The sequence below is a fragment of the Oncorhynchus nerka genome, linkage group LG10, assembly GCF_034236695.1.
Source record: "Oncorhynchus nerka isolate Pitt River linkage group LG10, Oner_Uvic_2.0, whole genome shotgun sequence".
Classification (NCBI taxonomy): Eukaryota; Metazoa; Chordata; class Actinopteri; order Salmoniformes; family Salmonidae; genus Oncorhynchus; species Oncorhynchus nerka.
The window spans coordinates 79,455,474-79,468,583 of NC_088405.1; the positions used below are offsets into that span (position 1 = coordinate 79,455,474).

Consider the following 13,110-nt stretch of genomic DNA (forward strand, 5'->3'; position numbering starts at 1 on the left):
TATAATGCTCATGTAAGCATGACATGAGCGTGATCATTAAACATTGGTTAGAAATGACATAAAGCCTTTACATTGGACTGGGTGCATCTTATTACCAGTTGAACACAAATATTAGTTAAAGTAAATGGAACATATTGCATTATTATTGTGAAAACGTCATTCATTATTCAGGAATACACCTTTTAAATATAATACTCTCCCCAACAGTTGACAATGCGCAATTGATTGAATTCCAGCCTGTGAGTGGGTTATATCTAAAAACAAATATCTCACAAACACACTCAAGTAAGTTCATGAATTAACACAGATCCCTCTCATACCTGTCCACAATAAAAACACAGTGACAAATCCTTTGGATTAACTTTTTACTAAAAAAATGATCAAAATAAAGATGTACAATTGAAACCAAAATAGGATACCATTTGAATTTTACAGACATATGGCAGAACCAAAAAGCATGGCCTGAAATATTTTAGCTGGTTAATTCTCTCAAAGCAACAAGGTCCATCCGGTGTGTGCGTGTGTGTGTGTGTGTGTGTGTGTGTGTGTGTGTGTGTGTGTGTGTGTGTGTGTGTGTGTGTGTGTGTGTGTGTGTGTGTGTGTGTGTGTGTGTGTGTGTGTGTGTGCGCGTGTGTACCAGAAGAGGCTGGTGAGAGAAGCTATAAGAGGACGGGCTGGAATGGAATCAATGGAAAAGAGTCAATCATGTGGTTTCCATGTGTTTGATGTGCTTGATACTGTTTAATTGATTCCATTCAGCCATTACAATGAGCCCGTCCTCCTATACCTCCTCTCACCAGCCTCCTCTGTACGTGTCGTGTACACAGGATTTAGGTATAGGCGACATGGGTAGGTGCCCATGGTGGCATCTTGCCATTTGTTTCTATTTGTCTTTGTTACTTCTTTTTGATATTTATGAGTCTTATTTTGTATATATTTTAAAATGTTTTGATTATTTATTTGTGTTACAAATGTCTGAATAAAAATGACAGAGGGGGGCTGAAGTGGAGGTTCGCCCAGGCAGCCATACAAGCTACAAGCACTACTATGTGTACATGTATGTGGACGTGTATGTGAATGTGTGTAAGGGCAAAAGACAGAGGCAGCAATTGAAAACATTGATAACATTGCACATATTTGTCCGACAACAACAATAGCAGAAACAGGTTTTGGGGCAAAAAAGTTGAAAATGAAAGAGACAAAAGGATGACACAGTAAAAGTCAGAGTCCTATTGCTGCCCACGGGCCTAGAGGTTGCCCTTCCATTGGCCATGTGTTGAAACCTCCACTGCACACTAATAACTTCAATGACAGGAAGTAGACCATAGATTCTTCTACTGAGGATCCACAGTGTTAGGGACCAAGAGGGCCAAAGCTTTGACCATGGCTCAATAATACAAATATTCTTCTTCGTCTTCTTTTTTACTCAATAAATACTGTTTATATAAGCTTTGACTAGTGAAATAATACAACAATGAGGAAAACAATTGCATTTCTCATTTCACATTAAAAAAAATGCATTATTCTCTCCTTACACAATTATCTAAAATATCTATCCAGATAAGACGTTCAACGTTCAACAGCCGCGAACATTGAAAAAACATTGAAAAATCAGGAGACGGACAGTCATTTTAAATGTAATTGATCGTTACGAAAAATAGAACAAACGACACAAAAAATATTGTTTGTTTTCTAGTGGAAACGCAAGTAAAGCATTTAAACATAAAATTCAGTCTATCAGCCACTTCTGGTCTATGACTGCACAGTGTGGGGTGTGGCTAGAGGATGAGGATGAGACTAATTAACATTCATCGCTGAATATATGAATATGTAGAGAACAGGTATCTAGATGGGCAGAGTTGATACTATGCCCATGGAACATGACGCTCTGAAATGAACGTTGAAGGAATAAAACGCAGTCTCAATGTCTCTCCTTTTTCAACAACGTGGTCTTAGTCGTCTTATCCATTATTGCGATGAATGATTTCTTTAAAGATGGTTACAAAAAGAGAACTGCCCTCTGTCCACTACTGAATCAGCTATTTAAATCTGTTTGAAAGGCAAGCAATGTTATACAGTCTCTTCTATGTACAGAACAGCTTCGTCTTCACAGAATATACATATTTACTAAATCTTCACAGAATATACATATTTACTAAATCTTCACAGTTTATTTATCTTATATGTATTATCAATAGAGTTATTGTAGTTTATTAATAATGATAGTTTTTATCTCCATGATGACAACGGGAGACACTCCTCCACATGATGTCAGATATTGATATTCAGTGAGATTGTTGTCTGACAGTTGTGTTTTCAACACTGCTCTCGTCTGGTAACAATTGTCCACATTTGGAAAACAATCTTGATTGTAATTCAGTTTGCCAATTCAGTCAGCAACCCAATGATCCACAGCTACACGTTTCAAGTTTTCTGGTCTTCCTTTATTTTTCATTTTTACTTCACTCTCAATTCCTCCTGCTCTTCCTTCGCCAGTGATCGCAATGATAAGTTGGCACAGGGTCTTCAGTGGAACATCTCAGATGCAATCTCCACCTCTGCACCCGAAAATGGCAGCTTGATTACAAATAGCCCTCACTTGGCCACACAGTAAAAATACAGATTGTACTTTTCCACAGAACTCCATCCAAAATGGCCACAGATTCACTACATACTCAAATGGCAAAGTCCCAATTTCTGCTATATTAAAAAACTTCCACAATGTTAGTTAGTCCCTGTCTGCCCACACACTGGTGGTGGTGTCCGGTTTGGGTGGTGTTTGTCCTGTGTCTTTGTGGTATATGGTGGTTGTGGGTTGGTCATTTTTAAGGCACTTGGAAGGTTTTTGGTTTTCACGGGAGCTCAGAGGAGACCAAGGCCAGGCCGGAGCTCTGGCGGAGTGAGGGGCCCGAGTGGACCGCTTTGGGACAGTCGGGTGTCAGGACGCGCCCATTCTCCCCCACACTGCCTGTGATCGACAGGCGTGCCTTGTTCCTCATGGCCTCCGTGAAGGTCAGCTGGGTAGGGAAAGGGGGGGGGGGGCAGGAAGAGAAAGGGGATAGAGACAGAGAGAGGGGAAATGGGGGTAGTGAGAAAGAGGAGAGACAAATATAAGAAAAAGAGAGGGTGGGAACAGACAGAGGGAGAGGGGAAGAAAGAGGGGAGAGAGAGAAAGCAAGGGGGACAGGGAGGGAGAGAGAGAGGAGAGGGGAAGAAAGAGGGGAGAGAGAGAAAGCAAGGGGGACAGGGAGAGAGAGAGAGGGAGTGAATAGTGAGAGAAAGCAAGGGGGACAGGGAGAGAGAGAGAGGGAATAGTGAGAGAAAGCAAGGGGACAGGGAGAGAGAGAGAGAGAGAGAGGGGAAGAAAGAGGGGAGAGAGAGAAAGCAAGGGGGACAGGGAGAGAGAGAGAGAGAGGGAATAGTGAGAGAAAGCAAGGGGGACAGGGAGAGAGAGAGGGAATAGTGAGAGAAAGCAAGGGGGACAGGGAGAGAGAGAGGGGGAGAGGGAAGAAAGAGGGAGAGAGAGAAAGCAAGAGGGACAGGGAGAGAGAGAGAGTGAATAGTGAGAGAAAGCAAGGGGGACAGGGAGAGAGAGGGGGGAGGGGAAGAAAGAGGGGAGAGAGAGAAAGCAAGGGGGACAGGGAGAGAGAGAGAGAGAATAGTGAGAGAAAGCAAGGGGGACAGGGAGAGAGAGAGGGGGAGAGGGGAAGAAAGAGGGGAGAGAGAGAAAGCAAGGGGGACAGGGAGAGAGAGAGAGGGAATAGTGAGAGAAAGCAAGGGGGACAGGGAGAGAGAGAGAGGGAATAGTGAGAGAAAGAAAGGGGAAGAGAGGGACAGAGAAAAACATGTCAGCTCATCTGGGCATACAAAATTACACTAACAATTCTAAGATCAGGAAGCATCATGAAGATAGATAATGTCAGGGATGAATATAGTACAGTAACTACATCTAACGTCACACCACAGAATCACAGGACATCCATCATGGCCATTCAATAAAATCTTATAACACCACTTTATGTGCACATTTGATACAAGACTACCATTGACTACTATGGTTATTAGACATTGGATGATTTATGTGTGGGTGAGGGACAACAGGGCAGCTGACCAAGCAACAAGTAAAGGGAATGAAGAGAGGGCTGAAAGAGGGGGCCTACAGCACCAACAGGAGACACATAACCACGTCAGACACATACTGTAGATCTGCAAGTCAAATATCGTTGGACCCGAGGGAAATATCTTAGAGATCGGCGCTCAAGTCAATATAGAGGGGCAGTTAGTTTCCACTTACTTTAGTCTTTAACACGCCAATAATGTATGGTGTTATATTGCTTTTTCTAACTTAACGTGTACTTGGGGCTGGTTTCTCATTAAAACCTGTGGTTCTCCCTTCTTATATTGTCTGTTTTAGAAAAGTGGTGTTAGTTTAGCTAAACCTAGGGTATGGAAAAGTGTGTGTGTGTGTGTGGGGGGAGTATTAGACATTTGTGCAGTTAGACATTTTTAGGCCATAGTTAGGTAGCCTACAATATATATATATATATATATATATATAAAACCTGTACGCAGATCTTTATAAATGGTAGGATTCATTGTAAATTAAAACCAACATCAACAAGGTGGGCCTGAAACTATTGAAACATTGTATCAATGAATAGAGAATACTATCAATGCTCTGAGAATACTGAAACATTGTGTATCAACAAGGCAGCTCTGAGAATATTGTTTGGAATAACGAAGGGGTGGCTCGCACATCTTTCCCCAGGCCAGCTTGTCTCTGATATTATTGTGTTGGCCACACAGCAGTTGCACTGTCTGGGTGATTATTGTATTTCAAAAACAGCCCTACATCCACACTATGGCTAAATAACTGAACAATATTTAATGACATTTTGCCTGCAAGATTGATCTGTAAGAATTGAATTGAGGAAGATGGACAAGCAAGACTGATAAAGTGAGAGGTGGAAATGCATTATGTCACTGCATGACAGAACATTTGTTATAGCCTACAATTGTTATTTTCTTTGAAGCCAAAAACAGGACATGTATTTTGGGGAAATGCTCTAAAAAGAAAGTAGTTCAGTTCTGTTTATGTTCATGCCAATACATGAAACCAAAATTGCACTAGCCTACTTGGCAAATGAACGTAAATATAAATTAGGCCGACAGTTATCACAGCCTATATTTTAATAACAATAAAATCGCTTTTGGTTTTGAATGGTCACCAAAAAGGAAGGCTTCCCCACCTCCAAATTCCCAATTCAATTAACCCCTGGCTATCAGATTACAATAAGGTTTACAAGGCTGAGTTCAAATACCGTCATCAAATTCAAAGCAATCGGCCTAAACAGCTGACTGGCAAGCTGCCACTGTCTCTGTCCTCTGCTTTCCAAAAGTGAGAGAAAAGGGTGCAGGTTGGCAGCTGCTCTCCGAGCGATGCTCCGCATGGTCCTAAAACCAGTCTGACGTTACGTTAAACAGCAGTTGCATTTTAAATCAGGATAGGAAAGATTTTTTGTCTACTTTTTTTGCCTACTTAAAATGTTTGTGCGACTGCCATACCCAACTGATGCCCTTGGTTTAGACAGAGCACTATGGCTATGTGTGATGTTAGCAGGTGCCTGTGTGTGTCATAGTGTGTCATAGTCATAGTCAGGGTTGTGAAATTCCAGAAACTTTCCCAAACAATCAAGGTTGGAGGATTCCTGGAATAAGAAGGAAATAAGCAGAGAGGAGGGGATTTCGAGAAAACCTGAGAATTCCTGGGAAATCTGGGAAACTTTCCCCAAATTCCCAGAAATCCAGGTTGGTGGATTCACAGAGTGAATAAGTAAGGATGGAATACACCAACAGGAAATCCTCCAACTGGGATTTCTGGAAAACATGAGAATAATATCGCAAATTCCTAGATTTCCAGAAATCCCAGTTGGAAGATTCCCAGAATCAATGGGGAATAAGCAGGGAAGGATTCCTGCAACCGGGATTTCTCTAAAACGTGGGAATTTTGGAAAAGCTTCCAGAAGTGTGCAACCCTAGTCACAGTCAACAGCAGGAGACATTGTCTGCAGCCAAACAAACCAAACAGACAATAGAAACAGCGGCCATCTTAAAGCCCTCGCCAGGAAGCCAAGAGACAGACGAATAAGTCACATGACCACAAACGAGCGAATCACAAGGCAGAGGAAGTAAAGGAAGCATTGCCACCAGTTGTACAGTCAATCAGCAGCATGGCAAGCTAGCTAGTGGCCAATAAGGGAGGGTCAACTTACAGTACCACAGGAGGGGGGCCTAGAGGGGTGGGTGGGGGATGGAGGAGGACTTTTCTATACTGGCCTTATATCATAACATCCCCATCGCTCCCATCATCGCTCCCATACCCGTCGAAAACCTCACTATACGTGGCTAAGTTGTGGGTGCTTGGGGAAGGGCTGGGGCCGGGGGTGTGGCCAGGACTATAGCCAGGACTGTGACAGGGGTGAGGGCTTGTTCTGGGGCTGGAGCAGCTGGGGTGGGGGCTGCTAGGGGTTAGGTGGTGGGGGAGGTGGTGGTGGTGGTGTTCAGACATCGGTGCCTCCACCTTCATTCGCTTGGCCTCGTTCCGGGACTTGTAGCAGAATTCGATGAGGGCCACCAGCATGGCCAGACCCAGGCCCCCCACAAGGATATAGAAGACCCCCGCCACGTTGCTCAACGACAGGGCCTGGGACGACTTGTCCTGGGGGTTGGAGGAGAGACACAGGGCAGACAGGAAATCAGAGGCGTGACAGTGGTGGGGTGCCGAGAACACACAAATGAAAACACAGACTCACATACATACTCATACATAAAATACCAGGCAATTATATTACACAATTACAACACAAGTACACAAATACAAAGTTAACAAATATAACACACACACACAGACATACTTTCCAGTCCACCTTCTCTAGCTATGAGCTCTGTGGCTAGGGCTGTAGCTGTTATCATCATGAAATTACCATTCAAATCAATCTAAAGCTTGACTATGATGTCTTACAGCAATTAAAAAGGAAAACAATTATTCTAGTTTGCTAGCTGTCAACAATTGTCAACAGGCTGTTTTTTCCTCGGTCTAAACTCTCAAGTAGCTCCCTAGCCCTCGGTTATCTCTGCTTATTGTCATTTTGTAATTAGATGCTGTGGTTTAAAACACACTAGAGCAGCTCTCTCACATTTCTTATCTTCTCTTTTGGAGCAGGTTGGTTTCCTGCTCCTAAAGTAGGATGACTTCTTTTCAAAAGGACTATGTTCAGGTTAGAGACTTCACTAAACACTGCCTTGTTATGCATCTGATCTGCTTCTGATGGGAATGTGTGTGAGCACATTCTAACAAAACTGGAGAGCTACTTTTTAATTATACTTGACAAGAAAATACTGTACACTTGACGAGGACTTGTTTTGCCGCTAAGGCGTTTACATGCTGCTTTGTTGAGGCGGGAGTTCACTTTACATGCTTGAGTAGTGGCCAACTGCTATACTTGATATATCCAATCTAGAGTGAGCTGGGATGACTGGCATACTAATCATAAAAAAATAATAGGTTTCAAACCTGTTCTACTCATTCTAATTCTATGATACTAATAATCTGCTGGGACATCACAACTGCACAACTTGAATACATTCATTGCTAAGTGCCCTACTAAGTATACACTACTAAGTGTGCACAGATACAGGTGACAACCATATGAATGTGATCCTGCGGGTATCATTTCATACACTACCGTTCAAAAGTTTGGGGTCACTTAGAAATGTCCTTGTTTTCCATGAAAACATACATGAAATGAGTTGCAAAATGAATAGGAAATATAGTCAAGATGTTGACAAGGTTATAAATAATGATTTTTAATTGAAATAATAATAGTCTCCTTCAAACTTTTCCTTCGTCAAAGAATCCTCTATTTGCAGCAATTACAGCCTTGCAGACCTTCTAGTTGTCAATTTGTTGATGTAACCTGAAGAGATTTCACCCTATGCTTCCTGAAGCACCTCCCACCCCATGCTTCCTGAAGCACCTCCCACCACATGCTTCCTGAAGCACCTCCCACCCCATGCTTCCTGAAGCACCTCCCACCCCATGCTTCCTGAAGCACCTCCCACAAGTTGGATTGGCTTGATGGGCACTTCTTACGTACCATACGGTCAAGCTGCTCCCACAACAGCTCAATAGGGTTGAGATCCGGTGACTGTGCTGGCCACTTCATTATAGACAGAATACCAGCTGACTGCTTCTTCCCTAAATATTTCTTGCATAGTTTGGAGCTGTGCTTTGGGTCATTCTCCTGAGGATGGAGGAGGAAATTGGCTCCAATTAGGCACCGTCCACAGGGTATGACCGGCGTTGCAAAATGGAGTGATAGCTTTCCTTCTTCAAGATCCCTTTTACCCTGAACAAATCTCCCACTTTACCACCACCAAAGCACCCCAGACCATCACATTTCCTCCACCATGCTTGACAGATGGTGTCAAGCACTCCTACAGCATCTTTTCATCTTTTTCTGGGTCTCACAAATGTTGTTCTTTGTGATCCGAACACCTCAAACTTAGATTCGTCTGTCCATAACTATTTCTTCCAATCTTCCCCTGTCCAGTGTCTGTGTTCTTTTGCCCATCTTAATCTTTTGTTTTTATTGGCCAGCCTGGGATATGGCTTTTTCTTTGCAACTCTGCCTAGAAGGCCAACATCCCGGAGTTGCCTCTTCACTGTTGACGTTGAGACTGGTGTTTTGCGGGTACTATTTAATGAATCTGCCAGTTGAGGACTTGTGAGGCATCTGTTTCTCAAACTAGACACTAATGTACTTGTCCTCTTGCTCAGTTGTGCTCTGGGGCCTCCCACTCCTCTTTCTATTCTGGTTAGAGACAATTTGCGCTGTTCTGTTAAGGGAGTGGTACACAGCATTGTACGAGACCTTCAGTTTCTTGGCAATTTCTCACATGGAATAGCCTTCATTTCTCAAAACAAGAATAGACTGACTAGTTTCAGAAGAATGTTATTTGTTTCTGGCCATTTTGAGCTTGTAATCAAACTCACAAATGCTGATGCTCCAGATACTCAACTAGTCTAAAGGACAGTTTTATTTCTTCTTCAATCAGGACAACAGTTTTCAGCTGTGCTAACATAATTGCAAAAGTGTTTTCTAATGATCAATTAGCCTTTTAAAATGATACACTTGGATTAGCTAACACAACGTGCCATTGGAACACAGGAGTGATGGTTGCTGATAATGGGCCTATTCCATTAAAAAATCTGCCATTTCTAGCTACAATAGTCATTTACAACATTAACAATGCCTACACTGTATTTCTGATCAAAAATGACATTTCTAAGTGACCCCAACATTTTGAATGGTAGAGGACAGTACATTGCTGTGATGCTTACCACTGAATTGTGAGCATGCCTTCTAGTGTGATCTGTTGTATCCCTCAGGCTACGCTTTAAGTGTCTCTGTCCTATTTTTGTGTGTGTGTGTCAGCAAGCCTGCCTGTCTGCCTGCCTCCCTATCTGCTTGCCTGCCTACCTATCTCTCAGTCAACCTGTCTGTCTGCCTTTCTACCCGTCTACCTGTCTTCCTATCTGTCTGTCTGCGATGGGTGGGGTTCATCAGTGTGACAGAACAGTCAGTGAGGAGGTGTGGTCCCAGGACTTGCAGGAGACTGACCTTACTTCCTGAGGCCGTGGGTCCACACTCGCCCTTATCGTACCACCATTTGTTTTTCAGCTTGTCTAAGACGCCTGATTCACTCAGTTTCAACACGGCTAGGTTTACCGGCGTTCTTCAAAACCGCACGTGTGAGGTCGAGGGGTCGGGGAGGGGTCAGGGGGGGAAATAACATAAATAACATCATAGGACATGTTATTTTATGTTATTCAGTCAGAAACCTAAAGAGCCCATTCAGAGCACTTAACATCTGGAAGTGACGGAGACAGGAGCCCCATTGGTTTACATGTCTCTATGCTCGTGGTCGAGGAGGGGGCGCCTGAGGGGCTGAGCGCTACAGACATATACATGGGGCCCCCGCTTCATCGCTTTCTGGAACGGGCACATACTGCTGGGGCCTATCTCACAACAACCAATCGAAGGCCATTACTGTGAAGCCTCAACTATTGGCTGGATTTTGTACCAGGTCAACAATTACCAAAAAAAAAACATGTATTTAAAATGTATTTATCCGTTAATTAACTAGGAAAGTCACAATGAGATGTACATCTCTTTTTCAAGTGAGCACGGAAGTTATCAAAGGATAACTTCATGTTTTGGCATAAGATACATGTATGACATGCACAATGTAGTGTTTAGTGGGAGTACACAATAGGGCGGTGACTGTGACTTCAAAGTGTCTTCAAAAACGTTTCACTTAAGCTTTAGATTATGAATAGGTGAACAATAACATCTATCAATAGTGCACATTTGTGGTTTGACAGTAATCACTTTCCACTCTATAATATGTGCCACTGTGGTGCGTCACAACGCCACTGTGGGCCACAGGATGGGTGTCGCCCCGGCAGATGCCCCCGTTACCACGGCAACACTTTTACCCAATCGGCATGGGGCTGACACACGGGTGGCTAACCTTCTCGCCACCTCCGCCGCTGCCACACTCTCCCTTGTCGTACCACCACTTGTTTTTCAATTTGTCCAACAGGCCTTGTTCATTCAGTTTTAACACTGCCAGGTTAACTGCGCTTCTTGAAAATGATAAAACATATTTGGGTGAGTGAAGGTAAGTCAATAGCATCCAATTGGGGATATGAGGGGGAAGGGTGGGATTGTAAAGGGGGCACAAGGGTGGAAATAGGGGTGTGTTAATGTTCTATCTGTAACAATAAACCCTCCCTCCATACACAGGGGGCAAAGCCTAACTTCCACTTAAGTCATACATTTTTACTTAGTCATGCAGTGATGTCAATGGGAGAAGTTAGATTTTGACTTGAGTGGAAATTTGTATTTGCCCCACAGATTGGACCCTTATACACAGAACGGACAATCCTCAAGTTGGGACTTGGTTCACTTCAGTTTGAGCCAAGGAAACTAAATTACAGTATGTCCATTTTTCCCTTGTGGCCACTGACCAGAATGTATTTTGTCTTTCTTCACACAACCTGATTGATAGTTAGACTCCGTTACACATTTTGTGCATCCAAAATGGTGCATATATTGACCAGGGCCCATAGGGAAATGATTGTGTAGTAACGTCATGTTATATATACTGTATATTTTGATTCAGAGGAGTAAAACTTGCATCAAGAGAGATTTGTCCACGTGCATTCAGTGCCTTTCAGCTCGACTTTGCAGTAATATCAAGTACACACCATAAATGAGAGAGACAGAAATGTAACTGATAGCAACATTAGTAAAATAACTATTTCAGTAAAAGCTGATGAGAAGAGAAGAAAAATATAATTAAACATCTAACCCTTTTAGAGACACTTTAAGGTTAATGCCGTGGGAAATTGCAGCCTTGTCTGACATTATAGCTGCTTTGCATGCTGATTGGTGAGTTTCCATGGTGACCAGGAGAAGTGACTGACAGAAGATGATGGGCACGTTTCTCTGCCCATGCGTTACTGACGCATGCCAGATCTGACAATGTCTGGATAGGTATTTTACGTATCAGCTAACAACATCCCATGTTATAGCAATTTGTCAGTTGATGACACAGTCGAGGATATGGCACGCAACCAATGGTTGATGCATGCCACATCTGAGCAGGGGAAAGAAACCGATAATAATGCTGAAAAGAATTGACTCCATCGGGAACTACCATGATCTGTCAGTGACTCCTCTTGCAGAAAACAGTGGGTAAATCCTGCACCAGTTGTTGTTTGCATTGCAAACTCATGTTGTTCCATTCTAGAGAAGCACAGTCAGTGGAATTTACAGACAGGTAAGGGTTGATGTTGGATTGTGGAAATAGTGTGTGTGCGTGCATGCGTCTGTGTGTCTTGCAATGCGAATGTCCAGCCCACCTCAGGATTCCCCACTTTCCAGCAATTATTTTCTTGTTTTTGTGGGGTGTTAATTCACTTGTCACATAATTGTTGCTGGATCAAATTATTTAAAAAGAAAAGCAATGCACATTCCAACTCTTGCTTGTGCAAAACACATGTTCCTGTTGATTGTACAATTGCACAAACGTCTGTTATGACCTCTCAAACACTGGCGGGTGCTGTAGTTCAGTCAACAAGTATTGAGTATCCTACTCCATTATGCAACTGGTACATTTATCAGAACTGTGTTCTTGACATTTTACCAATTTTGACAAACGTTGCTAGTGTGTTTATAAGCACTTTGTAGCAACTGCTGATGTAAAAAGGGCTTTATAAAATAAACATTATTGACTGATTGATTGAGAGAGATTGAATGCTCTGTAGGCCCTATCTAGGGTCAGGTGGTCAACAACATAGATCTATAGTTAGTTTATATACTGCACTGAGGTGCTCCTCTCTACAGTTTACATGTGATCATGGCATTTGTTCCACTTTCCATGTATTAAAGGATATATGGTAAACCAGAAGCAGTATTCACTAATAGATAGTCTGAGCATTATCATATAGGCTGAGATAACTTGCTAATGGGTGCTTGTTTGCTTTTATCATTTGCAGTGTCTTTTCCCTCCCAAAAATAACATTATCTCAATCATTCTAAAAAAACTGTGAAAATGCAAGTTAACTTTTATCAGTCCTTTCGCAATGGATTCATGAAAATGTGCCCAGTACACACAGGAACACACACACACACTAGTTTTGGTGAAGTGAAACTAACTCCCTGTGGTGACTGGGATGTTTTCTTTTTAGGCAAGTCTGTAAATTCCACTGTATATAAAGCAGCTCTAGTCTAGCCAAGTCAGACAGGACTGATCATTGACATGGCTCGCATTCACATCACTTATATCCCAAGTCGAAAGTTTACATTACACTTAGGTTGGAGTCATTAAAACTCATTTTTTAATGAGGTGAAAGCACCAATTTGTAAGTCGCTCTGGATAAGAGTGTCTGCTAAATGACTTAAATGTAATGTAAATGTAACTTCTCCACAAATTTCTTGTTAAAAAGTTTTGGCAAGTCGGTTAGGACATCTACTTTGT

The 13,110-nt window shown here is 42.6% G+C and overlaps 1 protein-coding gene across 1 annotated transcript in view; it reads right to left on the reverse strand.

Annotated features, from left to right (window-relative positions):
• Positions 1-357: 357 nt before the first annotated feature.
• The window catches only part of LOC115136072 (glutamate receptor 4-like), a 95,207-nt gene continuing 82,454 nt past the window's right edge, over positions 358-13,110 (reverse strand). Inside the window, exons 13-15 of the mRNA XM_065023386.1 lie at positions 10,597-10,711; positions 6,581-6,718; positions 358-3,017 (exon numbers count right to left, since the gene is read on the reverse strand). Coding sequence (XP_064879458.1) covers positions 2,853-3,017; positions 6,581-6,718; positions 10,597-10,711 — 418 coding nt within the window. The 3' untranslated portion in view covers positions 358-2,852. The remainder of the gene's footprint in view (positions 3,018-6,580; positions 6,719-10,596; positions 10,712-13,110) is intronic.